The following is a 21,318-nucleotide window of genomic DNA, read 5'->3' on the forward strand; positions in this document are numbered from 1 at the left end:
CCCACTTTTGTATTGTAACACGGAACGTTATCAGCCCCCCCCCCCCAAAGTCCATGTTCCACTCATTTATTTCCTCCTGTTTCACCTAGTAAGTATATGTCTGATACCACCTGGTGTCCCTCAGGCAGCATTTGTGTGCACATGCCCTTGCCTGATCCTCCTCCCTTCCTCAAGCTGATGCCTATTCACCCTCCAATTCCCACCACAAGCTCCGCTCTTCAAGGAACCCATTGCTTACCCTCTGCACCTTCTTTTCACACCTGATAGGATCTCTGATTTACATACTTTCCTACTTCTCTGTCTTTGCCTTCCATGCCCTTACCACTGTTTTTATGTGTATAGTTGTGTGAACAGTTTCTGTCTCTGGTACTGGCCTGGATGTTCATGAATGACTATGACTATGACTGGATGAAGAAATGGTTAGTTCAGGCCTCATCCCTTAGCCCCTTTTCTCCTGCTTAGGGGTGCCATGTATGTCACAGTGCATCGTGAGTCCAGTCCAGCCACGTTTCTCTGTGTGCATCAAATCCACTGCTCCGTGTACATCTGCACATTTGCTTGTCTCCTCTCCTAGTGAGTTCAAAAAGTGATTATTCTTATTCATCTCTCCCATGAATAAGAGAAACAGCAGCCCCAACAGGAGTTGGGGAGTTTTGTTTTATCTTGTTTTGCCATAGGATGCATGTGTTCTCCAGAGAGAGTGAGAGAGGGAAAGTGAGAAATCACCCCCCTCAGGGGTGTTGGCCATGCCACAACCCTTCTCCTCCATACTTCTCTGTCCCGACCCACAGAACAGTCGAACAGGTTCCCTGGGGGAGGGAGTGAGAGATGGGACAAACACACGCACACATAATAGGAGGTGCTGATCAAGTCCTCCGTCTTCTTCTTCTTCCGTTTATTGAGGAGAAATGGTGAGTTATATACAGCTGGTGGGCACCAATTGGTTGCCCAAAATGCAAATGAGATAGAACAGCATGAACCAGTCATTGATGTGGGTGGATCTCTCCCGTTGCCTCAAAACCCAACCACTTCCAGTGATAATGGTTGGTCAAATGATTTCTGAGAACCGGTTTGCTCAGTGAGGAAGTGAAGCCTAATGGTTTCCAAGATGGTAGATAGCTCAAGATGGCGGATAGCTCAAGATGGCTTCCATATGCACTGCCTTCCAAAATACTCTCAGGATTTTGGGCATGCACACACACACACACACACACACACATACAGCACGTCTTTTAAGCCACTGTGTCCAGGACTCATACTGCAGTCAGACATGTGGGAGTCCAGCACTTTAACCTCCATACCACCTGCTGGCCACACTTGAGGAGCTCTGGATGTGAACCTACAACCTTTCCATCCAGGTCAGCTTCAAAGAGTGGTGTGTTTTCTGCTGCCACATCCGACCCTTCAAAATATATTGGATTATTGAGAAAGTCATGGCATATTTTTCCTATGGTGAAAAAATGCATCATGAATTTTCTGACACCCCAGTATCCTATATTTCCTATAAGAATTCCTTTATGTTTGATTATATTGAGGCCCTTGTAATTGACTTCAAATGGAAATATATAATATTCTTTATAAACATATATATGAATTGTTTAGGTAGTAAAGAGCTGAGTGACTCTGTATTTAATTTAGAGCACTGATACATAATCTAGAAAATTGTTTTCCTAATAAAAGCAATCCTTTGGCTAAAGACAAAGTCAGCCTACTTCTACTTTGAAGCCATATATATGAGGCAATTTCAGGAAGTTCATGGAAAAATGGAATTAAAGTACAAATTTATTTTGGTGTGGAAAATATTTGAAATCCATGTGTTTTTTTTAATAATGCACAGTTTTTATAAACTCTTTGAAGACTCTACCTCAACAGAATAAAATTGCTAAAAAGCCTACAACATAGAGGACAAAATGTATACTTGAAATAAAAGTAAAATTACTGTAAAGGAAACCTAGAAACCTTATTGGGGTAATACCTCATATATTAAATATACCTAAGACACTTTTATTAAAATAAAGCATGTTCTTTAGAATTTACTTCTTCAGAATTGTAAAAATTTTGTTTATTCTCTTCCTGAATGTATGCATATCTTGACATTTTCCCATAAGGTCTCCAGGTCTCTTTTTTATAAGTATATACCCTTTGAATAATGGATAGAATAAGAATAGAAGATCATTTTTTTAAGAGGTTTTTTTTTGCTATAGGGCGCGTGCACTCGCCAGACAGAGAGAGACAGAGAGATAGAAAGCGAGAAATCACCACCCCCCCAGGGGGGATGGCCACACCACAATCCTTTCTCCTCCGATCTCCTCTCGGAATCTTGGGCATACACGCACATATGCCTGGCGTGAGTTTTAAGCCACCAGGTCCAGGGCACGAACCGCGGTCGACTACATGGGAGTCCAGTGACATAGCCATTACGCTAACTGCTGGTCCCAGAAAAGCAGTTTTTAAGTGCTCTCTTTAAAAAGCAAACATAATTACCTTGATTGAGCATTACATGTAACCTTCCTATAAACTGAGAAATAGAAAACATGATAAACTACATCAATTTCATAATCAAGATGAAGTTTGGAAGATACTATATTTCCTGCTAGAGGATTCCTGTCACTGGGCAGCCCCTATGGTGGAAATAGACACAGGAAATGGGTTAACCACCAGTACCATTAATATTGAATTCTGAAATTTAGAAGCCCAATTCTAGATAAGCAAAGATTTTACTTAGGAAACAATGATTATCTACACTCAACAAGTATTTGATTAAGATTCTAGAATTCTGGATCATGAAGTATAACTTCTTTAGCATGTGGGGATGGTTTAGTGTTTGGAAATGGCAATGTAGATAGGAGTTCTTATTGTCTATGTGGACCTGGACACGTTTAATCACTGCACACATCAGTTTTCTTATATGTGAAACTAATCATTAAAAATAAGCTTCTTTGGAAAATGTTGTTAGGATTCAGTGTGACTAATGTTCCTAAGCTTATATTTAGCACATATTAGGATTTTGTATGAAGGACTGGGTTGTGTAAAGATCCTAGGATGACACCTGGCATATACGGCCAGGTCTTCAAAGCACTTTGTCATTCTCTTCCTTTCTCATCTCCTCCTTAGTGATCATTTCTTCTCTACTTCAGGGAAAGCATACATTGCATGTGGACACTGGAATGGAAGGTAGTTGGTGTGGCCTTATTCCTGTTGGACAGCCTTGCAATCAGGTAACGACAACAGGCCTGAAGTGGAACCTCAGTAAGTAAAACTCTTCTATAACTGGGTTTTTTCTTTATTCTTCTTTTATTATTTTTTTAATCTCTTGGGTAAATCCATGGGAGTGTAATTGCCAGATAAGTCATGTGTTAAATGTATTTTTAAACTATCAAGGAACTGCCAGACTATTTTCCAGAATGCTTGCCCCATTTCACATCCCCACAGCAATGTGTTCCAGTTTCTCCACATCCTCACCAATGCTTTTTATGATCTGATTTTTTGTTTATAGCCATCCTAGTGGGTGTGAAAGTGGTATCTCACTGTGATTTTGATTTGCATTTCATTGATGACTAGTGATGTCAAGCAACTTTTCTTAAGCTTAGGAGACATTTATATATCTTTCTTGGAGAAATGACTAAGTCTTTTACTCGTGTCTTAATTGGGATATTCTCTATTTATATAGAGTTGTAAGAGTCCTCTACTTATTATAGATGTAAGACCTTTATCAGATATGTGACTTGCAAATATTTTCTCAGAGCCCTTGGCTTTGCATTTTCTCAAATTTAATGAAGTTAATTTTAACTTACTCCGATTTCTTTATTTTATGAACTATACTTCTGATGTCTTATCTAAGAACTTTGTCCAGATTTCTACATGATTCTTGTGTACCTGAACATTACTTTTTTTTTCTAGTGAAGTAATTCTAACTAAAGTAGCGTGTTCTCAGAATCAAATCTCTGAAAGAACATAAGCTTGACTGCTCTTATTAAATTTTAAAGTATTTTCCAATAATTACCAACCATATTAGACCCAAGTAATACTAAAACTGATGTAAAAAAGAAAAAAAAATGAGTAGGATCTGTTCATGAAATGAATGCTTATTTCAAATGAAACCATCAGGCACTGTGGAATGGATAAACTCTAGTCTCTTCCAGAATAGCAAGAATTTAATGAAAGATCTCTGACTGAATGTGCAAGGGATCATGCCCTGACTGAGCAATACCTCTGAGGCTGTGTGCAAGTAAAATATGGAACCCTGCCATTCTTTTCTACCATGTAAAACTCTTAGGTTCCCACAGCAAAGAAATCTTTTTTTCCAAGAAATAAACATTTTGAACATAAAAAGCTTTTTTTGGAAAGACCTTCCTATAAACCACTGCTGAAACAATTAGGAAAAACGAGGTATTTTGAAACAAATGTCTAGAGAGCTCATCAGAATTTGAAAGGATGTGAGAACATCTCCATTGCACAGACATACTAGGCTTTGAAGCTGTTTAGCTGAAGCTGATATGAGCACTCATTAGAAGCTTTTCGAAAACATTCTCACCTAAAACAACTGCTTTACTTTTTAGAACATCCTTTAGGACCAGCCCTTGGCATAATGGCTATGTCACTGGACTCTCACGTAGTCCACCAAGGTTTGAGTCCTTGACCCGGCGACTTAAACTCATGCAAAGCACGTGTGCATGCGTACTCAAGATCCTGAGAGGAGAATGGAGGAAAAGGGATTGCAGCATGGCCAACCCCCTGGGGAGTGATTTCTCACTTTCTGTCTCTCTTTCTCTCTCTGTCTTTCTGGTGAGTGCACAAACCCTATAGCAAAAAGCCTCTTTAAAAAATCCTTCGATACCGTATTTTTCATAGTAATATGTACATCTTATTATGTACGTCTCTATCAATGAAGTTTTCTCTGGAAATGGGTCCTTTGACATGACGAGGGTAGGGCTTTTAATTTTCCTGTCTGTGATCCTTTTTTTTTTTAATGATAAGGTAGATCACCTTAACTTCCTCTGTCATACAGTGGTAGGAAAGAGTTGCAAGATATGACAGAGATATGTTCTTGAGAACATCCTTTAGGACCAGCCCTTGGCATAATGGCTATGTCACCATAGGGCGCATGCGCTCACCAGAAAGACAAAGACAGAGACAGAAGGCGAGAAATCACCTCCCAGGGAAGATGGCTCAGTGTGAGTTTCGGTCACAAGGTCTGGGACTCAAACCACGGTCGACTACATGGGAATCCAGTGACATAGTCATTATGCTAACTGCTGGTCCCTGTGATCATTTTTTGATTCTGTTTAAATGCAATCTCTTTTAGCTGTTTACATAGTTACAGATTGCTTTGACTTTTGAAACAATTATTTTTCCTCTACAACTTTATTGAAAAAGCAACTTTAGGGAGTATGCAAAGCTTTGGAATGGAAACACAAAGTGTCTCATCAGTTAGTTTTGGTAGATGTGCTATTTCAAGGGGTGTTTAACTTATGGATAATATCATTTCATTAAAAAGTACTAAAAATAGGGGTTGGCAGGTGGCATGGTGGTTATGGGCACTGGATTCCCACATGACCAACATGGTTTGAGTCCTAGACCTGGTGGCTTGCTTTCTCACTTTCTGTCTCTTTCTGTCTCTCTGTCTCTCTCTCTCTCTCTCGTTCTGTCTCTCTCTAGTTAAAAAGAAAGAGAAAGAAAGAAACAAGGTAGGAAGAGAGTTAAAGTAATTCTTTAAAAATGGTATTTTTTTAAAAAGTATTAAGTGTGAATGAAATTCTGTTGACATAAAGAAAAATACATAGACTTTGTTCACAGAGCAGATTCCTGCCTTATTCAATGCCACTGAATGCCAGTAGAACCCTGAGGTCAGTGCTATTCTGTCATTCACTGCTACAAGTGACCAGACCGAGCTGTGCTTGGAAGAGAAAGGACATGCAGCAGCTTAGTCCAGGGCAGCTCACTTCTGGGATCAGCAAGAGTAAACAAGGCCTGTGAAGAACATGTTGGTTCTCCCCAGGTGACCTTGGAGCTCAGTCTCCCCCAGTGTATACCCACTCTAAGATACGGTCCTAGAAGTTCTACAGTGTTCTTATTCATCCAACTTAGGACTTAAAAATATGAAAGACACCTGCATACCCATCATGCAGAAGTGAAACTTTCCAAAACTGTGGAAGTTGTCTCTGGTTACATATTTTATTTCAAAGCACTGTGTTAGGAACATTCTTTGCATGAGTCGTACACGAAAGTTTCTCTAGGATACGAGCGCTGGGGAGCAGAGTAGCTGTCCCTCTTTGACTAGAAGTGCCACATTGCTCTGTGCAGCGCTGTCATAGGATCCCCTGCTCCACAGTTCTTGGCATTGTCAGACTGAATCAGATGTGCCTGTCTGATGAGTGAAAATGATATTTCTTTGTAGTCTTCTCTAGTGAAGATAAGTGTGTTCTTGTATTTATTAGCTCTGCTATATCCTCTCTGCTACTTCCTTTTGCCCATTTTTTTGCACTGGGCTGATAGTTCTTAGAAGATCTTAAGACCCTTGTTTTCTCTTCCCAGGCTCTACTTTTGCCTTTTAATTTACTTATGATGTTTTTATATGAAGAGAGGTTTTGAGTAAAATGTAGTCAAAATTTATCAGTCTTTTTCTTTAAGATTTATAATTTTTGCATTTTTTACATTCTCCATGCTTGATAATGGTATTCTCATTTTAGTTTTCTTTGTTTTTGTTTTGAGAGATTTTTGCCATAGGGCACGTGACTTTGCCAGAGAGACAGAGAGAGACAGAAAGTAAGAAATCACCCCTCAGGGGCGATGACCACACCACAATCCTTTCTCCTCCATTGTCCTTGGGATTTGGGGCATGCGCACACACTCTCCCAGTGTAGCCGCTGGGTCCAGGACCAGAACTACAGTTGATTGCGTGGGAGTCCAGTGATGTAATCATTATGCCATCTACTGGTCCTATCATTTTAGTTTTAAACCTTCAACTGGTTTTTGTGTATGATAAGAGATAGGAATCCATTTTTTTCCCTAGTGATAAACAAGTGCTTTAGCATCACGTCGCATCCTTTCTCCTGTGATTTGCAGTGCACCACAATTTTTATACGTGTCGATGTGTTTCTTGGATCTCTGTTCTGTTCACATAGCTTACATATGTCTTCCTCATGACATGCAACTTTACTTATCATAGCTTTTGGATAATCATCAAAATGCAGCAAGTGTAGGCCTCCAAAACAAGATTGCCATATCTTGCTCTTATCTATAAAATTTAGAATTAATTTGACAAATGTCACATAATTCCATTGTAAAGTTTATTGGACTTAGATTCAATTATAGATTAATTTGGGAAGAATAGAACGATTAGCAAAGAAAATTTTAGTATGAAGTTGTTTCTTCCCATCTGCTATGGTTTGGAGAATGGTTTGTCCCCCAAAGGTTCATGGTTTGAAATTTGGTACTCAGTGTAATGACAGTGGGCAATGGTAAGATCTTCAAGATGGGGGCCATCACCCTCATAAATGACTGAGTGTTAAGCCCTGTTAAGTAGGGTTTAATTTTTATGAGAGCGTATTTTTATATGAGGAAATGGCTGCATTCAGGTCTCAGTCTCTGCACCCTCTGGCCATCTGTTTCTCTTGGTGATGGCATATACTGGCCTCATGGCCTTGGACTTTCCAGTCATCAGAATCATAAACAAAATTTTTTTTTTCTTTCCAGAGGGCATGTGCATTTGCACCAGAGAGACAAAAAGAGAAATCATGTTGTGTTGGAGACTGGTCTAGTCACACTGCTTTTTATTCTCCATCAACATTTATTCTTTTAACATTACTCAGTCGTGGGACCAGCAGGTAGTATAGTGGCTAAGGGTGCTGGACTCCCACATGCCCAACTGCAGTTCGAGTCCCAGACCTGGCAGCTTACTTTCTCACTTTCTCTCTCTTTCTCTCTCCCTCTCTCTTTCCTTTCTTCCTCCCTCTCTGGTCAAATTAAAATTAATTAATTAATTAATTAATTTTAATAAATTATTCAGTCTTAGCAATCTTTGTTAGAGTGGACTAAGACACCATCCATCAATTTAATCTATCACTTTTTACTTAGAACTTTTTAATTCCTTTTAGTAATTTCACAATTTTCTCCATAAAGATCCTATATATGTTTTATATGATTTATTTATTTAATTTAATTTATTTATGTAATTTTCTGTAAGTCTTATGTGCTCACCAAAGACAAAGAGAGACAAGAAAAGTGAGAAAGCAAGCCACTAGATCTGGGACTCAAACTGTGGTCAGCCATGTGGGAGTCTAGTACCTTAACCACCATGTGACCTGCTGGAACCAAGATTTATTTCTACAAACCCTACATTTCATGTTTCTTTTCTAAGTTATACCTTTTTAAAAATGACATTTTCTGAGTTCATTGATGGTATGTGGATGTACAAATTCTTTAATATATTAACATATTGCTGAACACTTTTATTCTAAAATATTATAGTCAGTTGGGTTTTCCACAGATAATCATATTTCTATTATCAAGCTTTTTATCTTCCAGTCTGTAACAAATAGAATTGTTTTCAGTTATAACTTACTGAAATGGTTGTTTAAGAAAGCCTTTTTTTTTTTTTTTCTCATGGATCAAAATATTGAGAAAAACAGTTTCAGGACAAGGTTTCTATGATTTTTTCAGTCTTGGTTTCAAAATTATGAGTTGTCTGTTGCAACTTTGTGTTCCCTGTTAAGAATCTGGAGAGAGGAAAAGGAAAGAGAAGGACCAGCAGTGCACGGTACAGGATATACAGCACCAGACGTTCCCAGAATTCCCAGAAATCCTTCCTACAGCCAATCTTTTCTTTTTTAAAAGAATTATTTTTTTACTTTAATTTTATTTATTTATTCATTTATTTTAATTTGACCTGAGAGAGACACAGAGAGAGGGAAAGTGAGAAAGCAAGCCACCAGGTCCAGGACTCAAACTATGTTTGGCCATGTGGGAGTGTCCAGTGCCTTAACCACCATGCCACCTGCTGGTCCCCCTACATCTAATCTTTTCCCTCAGTCACCAGACTATTACGCATAGCCATGCTAGCCTGCCTAGGAGGTAGAAACATGCAATTTTTGTTGTTGTTGTTGTTTTTATCTAAGTACATTGTCTCCCAAAATAAAATCAAGTTCTCTCAACAAGGAAGAAAAGACTGAGTAGGGGTTTGTGCTTCTGTTAGTCAAGAAAATGTCTTTGATTCATACATCACTTGATGAACAGTTTAGCTACACATATTATAAAGTATTTATTTTTCCTAGACCTGGTGGGTTGAGGAATATGCTGGGTGTGTGCACATGTGTGTGTGTTTGTTTGTGTGCACATGCCCAAGAACCCAAGGAGAGGGAGAGATGGAGGAGAGGGGATTTGGGCGTGACCATTCCCCATGGGGGTGCTTTTTTTTCCTCTCTGTCTTTCTCTGGCAAGCACACATGCCCTTAGGCAAGTTTTTTTAAAAATACAATTGAATGTCTGACTTTTTTTCAGCCACACTCTGTCTTATGGATTTCTGCTATTTTTATTGAAAAATCCTCAAATTAAGTTTGTTTATAATGTCTTTTAACTACGCTTTCTAGACGTTATGCTTTTCTTTGTTCCATAGTTTTACTGCAGTATATTTAACTATAAGCTTTTTTCTATTCTACTTGCTTTTCATTTAATGTGATTATTGGTATTTCATCAGTTCTGAAAACTCTTAGCCATTTCTCTTCCATTATTATCTTCCCTCCATTTTTTCCTACTCCTCTTCTTGAACTGGTAAACATATACAAAATCTTTCTTTCATCTTTTTTCCTTGTGCAGTCTTTGTGCATCCTAAGTTTGTTTCAATCTCTGATTTTACTATTTCTCTTTTTGGCTATTTCTGGTCTGCCAGAAATGAGGTTTGAATTTCATAGATTTTATTTTTTATTTTTGTATCTCAAAAAATAATTGTAATAGCATCTTGTTTCTTCCCAGTGTTCTAATGCCAGACTTAATTTTTTAAATATATATTTAAGAGTCAACCTCCTAGCATAGATTAGGAGCTAGATCCACACGGCTGACCGTGATTCAAAGCATGGTCCTGGTGGTTTGAGAAACATACTGGATTCATGTGACTGTGTGCTCAGAATCCCGATGGGATGTAGAATTGGAGGAGTAAGGATTGTGGTGTGACCATGCCCCATTGGGCGATGCCTCTTCTCTGTCTCTGGTGAGTGCATGCACCCTCTGCAGATTTTGACAGTAGGATGAATTATATAACCTATTGAATTATAGAAATTGTACCATAATTGTAGGATTTTTTTCTTTCTTATTTTAAAATTAGTGCATGTTATAACAAAAGGTATATTTGGTGGAATAAAATACAGTACTTATCTAATCAATCAAGTTTCTTTGTTGTTTTTAATGATCTGATTCTCTTCCTTTTTAATATTTCTTTGATTCTCACTCAGGAATGCATTTTTTTCTCCAGTGTTTTAAATATTTGGTTGTCTTTTCACATTAGGGGTTTTATTTGTGGAAATACTTAGAAGCTTAGGTTGAGCGTGTCCTTTTAGAGTAGACTTTTTTTTAGGTTTTTCTCATAGTGTGTGTGTGTACTCACTGGACAGAGACAGTGAGAAGGAAAGTGAGAAATCACACACACACACACACACACACCGGGGATAGCCACCCCACAGTCCCTTCTGCTCCATTCTCTTCCTGGGATTTTTGGGCACACTCGCACATATGCCCAGTGTGACCTTCAGACTGCAGAGTCCAGGACTCAAACCATGTTGGTCAAGTAGGAGCCCAGCATCTTAACCACCACACCACCTGCTGACTCCATTTAGATTGGATTTTAAGTTGCTTCTGCCACAGTCCTGAGATGGAAGCAATCCTAGAGCATTTTACTCTTCTGACAAAAGGTTTCCTGAAGATGCTATTTTCCAACTTCAAGAGACAAAAGTGTTTTTTGTTTGTTTTTGCTTCTACCAAAGCCCAAACAAAATAGAGAAGCTTTGTTCTGAATCTTTTCTGTTAGACAAATTATTTTCTGGTTTCTGTGTTCTGAATATCCCCACCCAAATTTCTATGTTGAAACTTAATCACCAATATAGTGGTATTAAGGAGAGGAGACTTTGGGGTGTGATTAGATCATGAGGGTAGAGCCCTCATGAACGGCTTAAGTACCCTTAAAAAAGAAGGCTAGAGAGACTTCTCATCCCTTCTATCAAATGAGGATTCAACAAGAACCAAGAAATGGGCATCACCAGTACCTTGACCTTAGACTTCTAGCATAGAGAACAGTGAAGAATAAATTTTTGTTCATAAGTTGCCAAATCTATTATATTTTATTTATTTATTTATTGGAGAGGTTTTTGCTATAGGGCACGTGTGCTTGCCAGACAGAGAAAGACAGAGAGACAGAAAGTGAGAAATCACCCCCCCAGGGGGATAGCCATGCCACAATCCCTTCTCTCCCATTCTCCTCTCGGGATCTTGGGAATGCACACACATGCGCCCGGCGTGAGTTTTAAGCCGTGGGTCCGGACCTTGAACCGGGTCAACTACATGGGAGTCCAGTGACATAGCCATTACGCTAACTTCTGGTCCCTCTATTATATTTTATTATGGCAGCCCTAACAGACTAAATCTCGAGTCTTTACCCTTCAAAGATGTATCCCCGAATTTATATAGAAACTCAGTCTCTCTATTAGGTGAGAATCTTATAGAGACCCAGTACTTGATTCTTGATCTACATTTACCTGAAAAGCATCTTAGTTTCAGAATGAAGCCAACATTTTTCTGTGTAGCTGTCCTGTTTTCTGACTCCTGTTCACCAGAGTTTATTTCTTATGTGCTTAATATGTTAGTTATGTGACATATGTTATATTTTATACATCACATCTAGGAATCTGGTATCAGGAAAATTTTAGGATATATAGGCTATTATTTTTTTTCTTTTCGTTTCCTATAGAGCATATGTGCTCTCCAGAGAGACACGGAGATAGGAGAGGGAGGGAGAGAGGAAAAGTGAGAAAGCAGCTACCAGAGGGGGACAGCCACACCTCAGTCCCTTCTTCTCCATCCTCCTCTCAGGATTTTGGGCACGGATGCATGCACCTGGCATGTCCTTAAAGCTGCCAAGTCTGGAGTTCAACTCACAAAGTTGGCTATGTGGGATGCAGCCACCTTAGCTATGCCACTCGTTAGCACAGTGTAGGCTGCCATATTGCCACAATGGAATTCTTCCACATCTTCCTAGTTCTGATGAGATTTAATGAATAGGACAGTGTGGCAGGAATCCCATGAAGTGGGGAAGCTAACACCAAAGGCTCTGGCAAGATTCTTCAGAAACTGCCATTATATTTTGAACTGACTCCACTCAAACTTTGACTAACTGGATCATAAATATAAACTCACATAAAAATATTCCAAGACTCATATTTTCAACTTGGAGAAAACTCACTTCTAGAATTCATCTTACTTTTGAAATGGAGTCATTGAAAACTCTAGTAATTAACTTTTAACCCTGACTCTTTTCTTACCTCTTTCAGGGCCAGCACACTGGCTTCTGTCTCCTTATGGCTCCATCCTCTCACCTTCTTGTGTCCCTATTCAGACATGTTCTATGCTCAAGATATTTCCAGGACAAAGATTGTCTTTAAGAATTTACTAAAACTAACTCAGTCTTCCAAAGTATTTTCTTTGGTAGGACATAGCTACTTACTCTGGTTTATAAATTTGTGTTAATGGGTGTTAATACCTGAAGGTTGGGTATTCTTCCTAAATAATCCTGGTGAATTAGCAGGAGTATGTTTAAGTTGATATTAAAAGTAATAAATATACAATGGAGACTTTTTTCTTTCATGCAGAACTCAGTCACAATTTTTTTTTATTGTGCACATTCAATTTATCATAAGAGGCAGTATACTCGATATATAGGTCTTGGTGTTTCCAGGCTTTTTTTTTTTTTTTTTTTTCCAAGAGAGGTTTTCTTTTTCTGCTATAGGGCATGTGTGCTTGCTGGAGAGACAGACAGAGAGCAAAAAGTCACCCCCTCAGAAGGAATAGAATCCCTTCTCAATTTTCCTCTTGGGATTTTGGGCACGTACACTTATGCACCCTGATCCAGAGCTCAAGCCATGTTCAGAGAAGCAGAGAGAGAGGGAGAGAGAGATGGACTTGATGCTGCAATCCTCCAGTTTTCAGTATTTTTTGCCATAGGACGGCCACCATCATGCCCTTCCATCTCTTTTTTTTTTTTTTTTCAAAAAAGATGGGAACAGTAATTTACGTTGTCATACTTACATTTGTAGGGTAGTCTACATTTTATTTTTTTTAAGTCCTTTAAATCTTAAAACAAGTGTATGTGACTGGTTGGGTTGTTCTCATTTTTCAGATAAGGAAATATTAGGTTGTTGGAAAAGTCGTGATATGTTTTTCAGTCTTTCTATCCAAAAATGCATCATGACTTTTCCAACAACACAATAGTAGTTCAATATAGAAAAATGCATCATGACTTTTTTGATGAATCAGCAGTAATCTGTCCAAATATACATAATTATAGAATGATGCACCCAAAATATGAAACAGTATTCAATAATATTTACCCTTGCTCCCAGCTAGCAAATGAAAGACTAACCATATAAAACAAACTTGATGTTAAAAAGTTCACTAAAATGAGTTTGGGACAGAGAAAGGAAAATAGAAAGATGGTAATTGTGGATGGGGAAGCAAATGAGATAGGAATGAGAAGATAATGGTAAGAGATGGAAACTCATTAGCAGGAGCAGTACAATTCTGAGGGATAGGACTTTTCTATACTTTTCCCTAAGAAAACATTACATGGAGTTGCTTCTATATGCCAGGCCCCTTGTCTAAACACTCATATTGAGATCAAAATTATGCATTCAATTTTCCTCATTTTGTGTTTTCTTTTCAAAGAAGTAGAAATAACAGAGGAAATAATTTTTTTACACCTGACTAAAAGACACTCATCTTTCCTAACCCAAGTGAAAGACTTTTGAAAGAAAATTAAAAAAAGATGAGAAAATAGTTTTAAAAGATTTTTCACTGCTGTGAAAAAAAATTATAATAAGTGTGTATGGGTACTACGGTTTTCTGCAGGAATTTTCTATGAGAATTTTTAAGTGCCAATCTAACCAGGGAACATTTTATGCATCTGTAAAATTACACTTGCAAATAATGTTTTTTCAGTGAGAAACACTTAATTCTCACTTCGTTATAACTCACATGGTGATTCTACTCAGTTGCCATAGTTGAGCCACAGCTCTCTCCACTTAGGTTATAATCTCTGAGCTAGTGCCACTAATGTTTGAAGTGTTTCATCCTTTAGAGGCCTTTGTTACTACTATTTTTTAAAAAAGAATTACTTTATTTTAATTATTCATTCATTTATTTTAATTTGACCAGAGAGAGACAGAGAGAGAAAGAGAGGTAGAGAGAGAGAGAAAGTGAGAAAGTAAACTGCCAGGTCCAGGACTTGAACCGGGTCAGCCATGTGAGAGTGTTCAGCACTTTAACCACCACACCACCTGCTGGTCCCCCAGTCTTTGTTATTATTTTAATTGTTCATTTTCTAGCCCAAGGCTTTTAAAAAGACAGTATGAAACTGTGACATCAGTATTTCCTGTCTGATTCATGGACAATGTTTTTTGTACCTTGCCTTCTATAAGAGATGACTCATTTTGAGTCAAATTAAAGATATTGTTAAAATTTTTACATAAAACAGATGCTTTGGAGATCAAGTAATGATAAGATTGTGTTTTTTTAACCTGTCTTTCCCAAGGAAGATATTAGCATAGTTTTTCCACCCCCAAAATCATTCTCTCAAGCTAACACTTGGTTGCATATAATAACATTCAAGGTGCTATTGATTGTAAGCTATGCACTTAAAAAAAATAATAATACTAAGCACTACTGTTTCGAACTAAAATATTTTGATGTGATTATATTTGTAAGAATCATTAGTTTACTTTTAAAGAAATTATTCCTTAACAACCAAATTGCAATCATCTATGATTTTAAAAGATCACAACTGTTCTGATCTTTTAAAAAATAATGTATTGTGTTGTTGCAAAATGCCATGTAACTTCCAGTTGTATGAAGTAGGTCAGGAATAGCCCTGGAAACAAAGACCCAATGATGTCACTTCCGTACTTGTGCTCTGGGAAAATCTCACTATGTGCTATGCTGTGCTCTCTGTCTAAAAAGCAAAGGAATGTGAAACAAGGCAAAAAGAATCAGACCAATATGATCTTCTAGAAAGCAAGAGTCAATTTTTGTTATAGGAAATTAAGCAAGAAGGAAATGACTTCCGGTTTTTTTTCAAACAGTTTTATTGAGATATAAGTTATACAATGCAATTCAACCATGTAAAGTATAATTCAATGATATTTCATAAATTCACAAAATTGTGCAACCATCCACCAGTCAAATTTAAAATACATTCATTAGGAAGGCACTTTCTAGCTCTGACCGTCTTATTTTCCTGTCTCCTCCCCATGCCCTTCTCCTCCGCCCTAAGCAACCACTTCTCCACTCTGTGCCTCTCTAGCGTTTCCTATGTTAGACTTTCATTTGAATGGAATTTTATAAAAATTTTGTAATTGACTTCTTTCACTTAGAATAACATTTTTAAGGATCACTGATGTAGAATTTATCAGTATTTCAATCCTTTTATTATGGTTAAATAATGTTCTACTGTGTAGTTATGCCACATTTTATCCATTTGTCCATTAATGGACATTTGGAATATTTCCACTTTTGTCTGTTCAAACTAATGTTGCTATAAACATTTATGTACAAGGTTCTGTGTGGACATATATTTTCATTTGTCTTGGGTATCGTCCTAAAAGTGGAGTTGTTGAGTCATATTGTAACTCTGTTTAGTTGTTTAAGATCTTTCAGACTATGTTCCAAGGAATCACACTATTTCCTATTCCTATGAGCACTAGGGTATGAGGGCTTCAATTTCACCACATCCTTCCAAATATCTATTTTTATCTGATTTTGATTCTAGTCTTTCTAGTAATGTATGTACAGTGGTATCTCATTGTGGTTTTGGTTTACTTTTCTCTGAGTAACTAATGAAGCGAGGCATCTTTTTAGATACTTATTGGTCATTCGTATATCTTCCCAGGATGTCCTTTGGCCATTTTTTAATTGAGTTTTTATTTTTACTGTTGAGTTGTCAGAGTACCTTCTATTTTTTAAACACAAGTCCCTTATCAAATATATAATTTGCAAATATGTTTTCCTATTTTATAGTTTCTCTTTTCACTTTCCCAATGGTGTTCTTTGAAGTGACAAAGTTTTAATTTTGATGAAGTTTAACTTTTCTTTTTTTTTTAATTATTTATGCTTTTGGTGTTATAGCTAAGAAATTTTTGTAAGATCCAATCTTGAGAAGATTTATTCCTATATTTTCTTCTAGATATTTATATATTTTCTTTTTTCTTACATTTTGGTTCTTAATCCACTTTCAATTAATTTTTATATATGGTGTGAGATAATGACCCAGAAACAGTTTATTGATCTGTACAAAGAAATTGGCTTGAATTCTGATAGGTAGTATGTTCATCCTGTAAGTCATTTTGGGTAGGATAGCCATCTGAACAAGATGAAGTCTTCCTAACCATGAACGTGGTATACATTTCATTTATTTATATTTTATTTAATTTCTTTTTCACATTTTGTTCTTTTATTGTATAAGTTTTACACTTGTCTTATTATATTTACTCCTAAGAATGATATTATTTTTAATGCTGTTGTGAATTAAATTATTTTCTTAATTTCTTTTTGAATTGAATTGTAAGTATGTCGAAATTAAAGTGACTATAGTATCCATTGATCTTGTATCCCATAATCTTGGCCCCATGCCTCCCTCTTTTAAGAAAATTTTGGCTGCACTAGATAATCCGGTATAAACCCAGCTCAAGATTTTTTTCTTTTCTAAACATTTTTAATAGCAGAGTGTGAATGTGCTTGCCTGACTGGGAGAAAAAGAGAGATGGACAGACAAAGCACCTAGTTGAGTGTGGTCACATTGCAGTCTCTTCTCCATTTCTCTGCATGGTCAGGATATGGAGCATGTGTACACATATGTGCCTGGGCACATTTTTTAATCTATTGGGGCCAGGACTTGAACTGTGTGACCAGCCATCTGGAACACAGCTTCCTTAACCACTAAGCCACAGGGCTGGCCCAAGATTTTCTTCTAAAATTTATTCATTCTCCTCCTCTGTGAGCAAGGCAGACACCATTCTCAACAGGGTCCTGTGCAGCATTTTATCCCTAACTTCAGCCATTCCTAGTCAAAGGCACATGCACCAAGCTGACTCAGGGAGGTCTCTGGGACCTTCCCTCATGGGGCAGCCTTGCAAAGCATTCCATTTACCATTGTGCGCCATACAGATCCCCATCTCAGGATTTTCAAGTTAGTCACATCTTCTGCTTCCTCTTGCCATCTACATAACACATCGACAGTTCCCAAGGATTACAATGGGGACACTTTTGGCAAGCTGTTAATTATTCAGCCTGCCTTCTCAGATCTATGATCAATGAATTTGATAATTTTCTGAAATAATACTTTAATACAATTAGTCATGTCATTGAATCTTTACATTTACTCTGAAAATGGATATGAGAGGACTGCTTATGTTATATTCGCCTTGAGAAACGGAATCTGTGTTGTCATTCATTTTGGCCTCAAGTAACTTGTGGTAGAGGCTCAAAACAAAACAGAGACAAAAAGTGTTCAGTGCCCATGAGACTGGAACTTCAATTTCTCTTCAATCTGGTTTCTGTTCTCCAAGGATCACCATCAAGTTCAACCAAGTTTCTTTTTTCTTTTTTTTGGAGAGGTTTTTGCTATAGGGCATGTGCGCTCGCCAGACAGAGAGAGACAGAAAGCGAGAAATCACCCCCCCAGGGGTGCTGGCCACGCCACAGTCCCTTCTCCTCCATTCCCCTCTCAGGATCTTGGGCACGCACGCACACGCACCCGGAGTGAGTTTAAGCCACCAGGTCTGGGACTCGAACCGTGGTCGACTACGTGGTAATCCAGCGACATAGTCATTGCGCTAACTGCTGGCCCCAACCAAGTTTATTTTCTGATGCTTGGGGATAGTGAAGCAAGTCAGTAGATTTGCTTAGGCCTGGGCTGGAGTTGTATTCAGTCATGGATCATAAGTAGTCTCTTACTAGACACATTTCCTTTTCCTTTTATATTTCTTTTTTCTTTAGTCTTTGAAGCTGTACTTAGAGTACTTTATACCAGAGCAGGATATAATCCATTGGTGGCAAGTTTGGCTTTTCTTTGTTGCTGTTATAGCCACATGTTATTAAAATGCCAGGACTCTAAAATTCTTTAAAGCTCAATCGAATTTTTACTAAGCACACACACACTATCAAACTGCTGGTGTGTAACTTATGCTATTCTTTTACTCTTATTCCGTCCACACATGCACATACTTGAACCGTGATATAATGCAAGTCTGAACTTTCTCATCGATTTGGTCAATCGGGTTATAAACCACAAAACCGCCACTTTTGATATGTTCTGAATATTAGTAGAGAAGTGATTGCTCATATTGTCACTCACGAGAAACCCTAAGACCCAGCTTTAATGAAGGGCAACGTTGGGGTAGAAGGCATTGAGAGGCAGTAGCTATTATTCCTCTGGAGAAAAACAAAAGGATTATTTTTTAGATTATGTCATTCTGAATAATTTACAAGTATTATATTTGGAAGCAAATATTAAATTTTCAGGCATATAAAAGTAATGACATACAGCCTGCTCCAAACTAGAATTAAAAATATACTTGGTTATGCTAAGTTCTATTTTCTGTGTTGTAGGACTTGAACCAGATATGAATGATTTTTCCTCTAAGTCCTTGCCCTTTTGTGATTCTTCTGAGAGCACAAGGAACCAACAATAATTTACTATATGACACAGTCATCCTGTTTTGTTTTTAGAAAACTCCCAACAACCTGACAACACACATTTGTTATGGTTGATTCTTGGCATTTAAATAGGAAAACAATTAACGTGCATTTGTAGAGAATATGACAAATGGGAATTTGTGCACGGACCAATTTTTCATTGACCTGCATTCAGGAACACTATTATAACTCGAGTTTGCCTCCCAAGTTGTTTCAGTGAGTTGATTTCGCAGTATTTATGTGGGCAGGTTGACTGATGAGAATGACTTCAGCATAAGCTCAAGAGTCCCTTTCTATTTCCCCTCCTCCGGGTTTCATTTTTGTGCTGATTCAGATGTGAGTCCTGTGCATTCAACCATCCAGTTAATATAGTGAGACAAGAAAGCAATAACTTCTGGTGATTATATGAATTGTAGAGAAAGAATCCAAGGGTACAGGTGAATAAACTTTTACTATGGAAACAGCACACTGGGCATAATTTTCTACTGGACCCAAATAGTCATGCCGAATTTTTTATTATTAACACATAATAGTTGTACAGATTTTTGGGGTACAGTTCAGTAAAAGAATACAGTGAGTGGTGATTAAATCAGGGTGATTAGTATATCCATCATCTCAGGTATTTGTCATTACTTTGTATTAGGAACATTCAAAATTATTTTTTTGTAGTTACTCTGATATATACAGTTAATTATTCTTAACTCTATTCACCTTAATGTATTTTGTAACCCTGAACATCATTCCCCTTATCTATCTATAATTTTGTTTGAAGCCAGCATCACTCTACACCATCTTCCCCTAATCTTCCCAGCCTCTAGTAGGCATTCTTTAGCTCTCTACTTCCATGAGATAATCCTTTTCAGTCTCCACATATGAGTAAGAACATGTATTTTTCTTCCTGTGCCTGGCTTATTCATTTAACGTGATGTTTCCCAGGCTCTCCTATGTTACCTCCAATGACAAAATTTCACTCTTTTTTCCAATAGCTACATAGTATTCTGTTGAATATACAATAACAGTAACTGCTCTTACCAGGATGAGATGGCATTTCACTTTTATTTGCATTTCCCTAACGATTAGTAATACTGAGCATTTTTTTTTTTTTTTTAGAGATTTTCGCTATAGGGCGCATGCGCTCACCAGACAGACAGAGAGACACAGAGAGATAGAAAGCGAGAAATCACCCCCCAGGTGGGATGGCCACACGGCAATCCCTTCTCCTCCATTCTCCTCTCGGGATTTTGGGAACGCACGCACACAAACCCAGTGTGAGTTCTAAGCCACCGGATCCGGGACGTGAACCGCGGTTGACTACGTGGGAGTCCAGCGACATAGCCATTACGCTAACTGCTGGTCCCTGAGCATTTCTTCATATGCTTGTTGGCTATTTGTATCTCTCTTTCTCTCTTTTCTTTTTTTCCCTATAACTCTCTGTTACAAAGATTTGCCCATTTCTTAATCTGGTTGTATATTCGCTCCTGAGTTGAATTCCTAATAGCTTTCCAGTGGGAGCCCTACTTGTTTATTCTCTACACGCATTCTCACTTAGGTGTAACATCAACCTTTTTATTACTGTTTAGTAGTACTATCCCCATTTTATAAAACCGGAAACCTAAGCTAAAAGATGCTAAATGAATTGTGTAAGTTCATATTTTCTGACTTACTTCTCTGTGCCTATAAAATTGATTCACAACTGATCATTTGCATATGTATTTTTAAAAGCTTTGGACTTGGTGAAATAGCCTATCTTAAGGTTATTTTCCAAATGAAAGTAGAATTTCTACTGGAATTGGAAAGGTTCAAGACAAAAGAGAGAGAACAAATACCTTTGTAATTAAAATGATGTTATAAGTACCACCCAAGATATTATTTGCCTTCTGTGAACCACAGTGCACAACTGGTCCCCATGCAGATTTGTAGGGTGTGTATGGTGGTATGACTTAGGCTTACTGTGGTATCTGATTTCTGGGGTGGTTATAAACCAAATTTCATTCATCATTATACTCAAGATTCTGGTAGTAGGGGCTGGATTAAATGAGAAACAGATACATTTAACATTCACAAAGGGGAACAAATGATTAATATAGGGTTTGTGAGGGTCTAAAGAGTCAAAAGAATGAAAAAAAGAGCAATAATAAAAGAGCCAGGACAGCACGGTGGTGGGAGGTTTAGAATGCATGCAGGATTCCCAACAGTGAGCTGCCACTTTGCCCTCTGGGTTGTTTGAAGGCCAAATTATGAAAAGGCTGAAAATATTTGGAGAATACTATGTTTAAATTTTTTAAAAGGGGAGATCAATCTGAAGAAATAAGCAGTATACAGACCAAATTAGAAGCAGCTGCATCAAAGGACTTATATATATATATATATATA

At 37.6% G+C, this 21,318-nt stretch overlaps 1 protein-coding gene across 2 annotated transcripts in view; it reads left to right on the forward strand.

The window, feature by feature from the left end:
* The window catches only part of TPK1 (thiamin pyrophosphokinase 1), a 427,050-nt gene that overhangs the window by 305,194 nt on the left and 100,538 nt on the right, over positions 1 to 21,318 (forward strand). For both annotated transcript variants that reach the window (XM_006139890.3, XM_006139889.3), the window contains one exon: positions 3,138 to 3,249. In XM_006139890.3, coding sequence (XP_006139952.1) covers positions 3,138 to 3,249 — 112 coding nt within the window. The remainder of the gene's footprint in view (positions 1 to 3,137; positions 3,250 to 21,318) is intronic.

This window comes from Tupaia chinensis, unplaced genomic scaffold (genome assembly GCF_000334495.1).
Source record: "Tupaia chinensis unplaced genomic scaffold, TupChi_1.0 Scaffold000010_1, whole genome shotgun sequence".
NCBI lineage: Eukaryota > Metazoa > Chordata > Mammalia > Scandentia > Tupaiidae > Tupaia > Tupaia belangeri.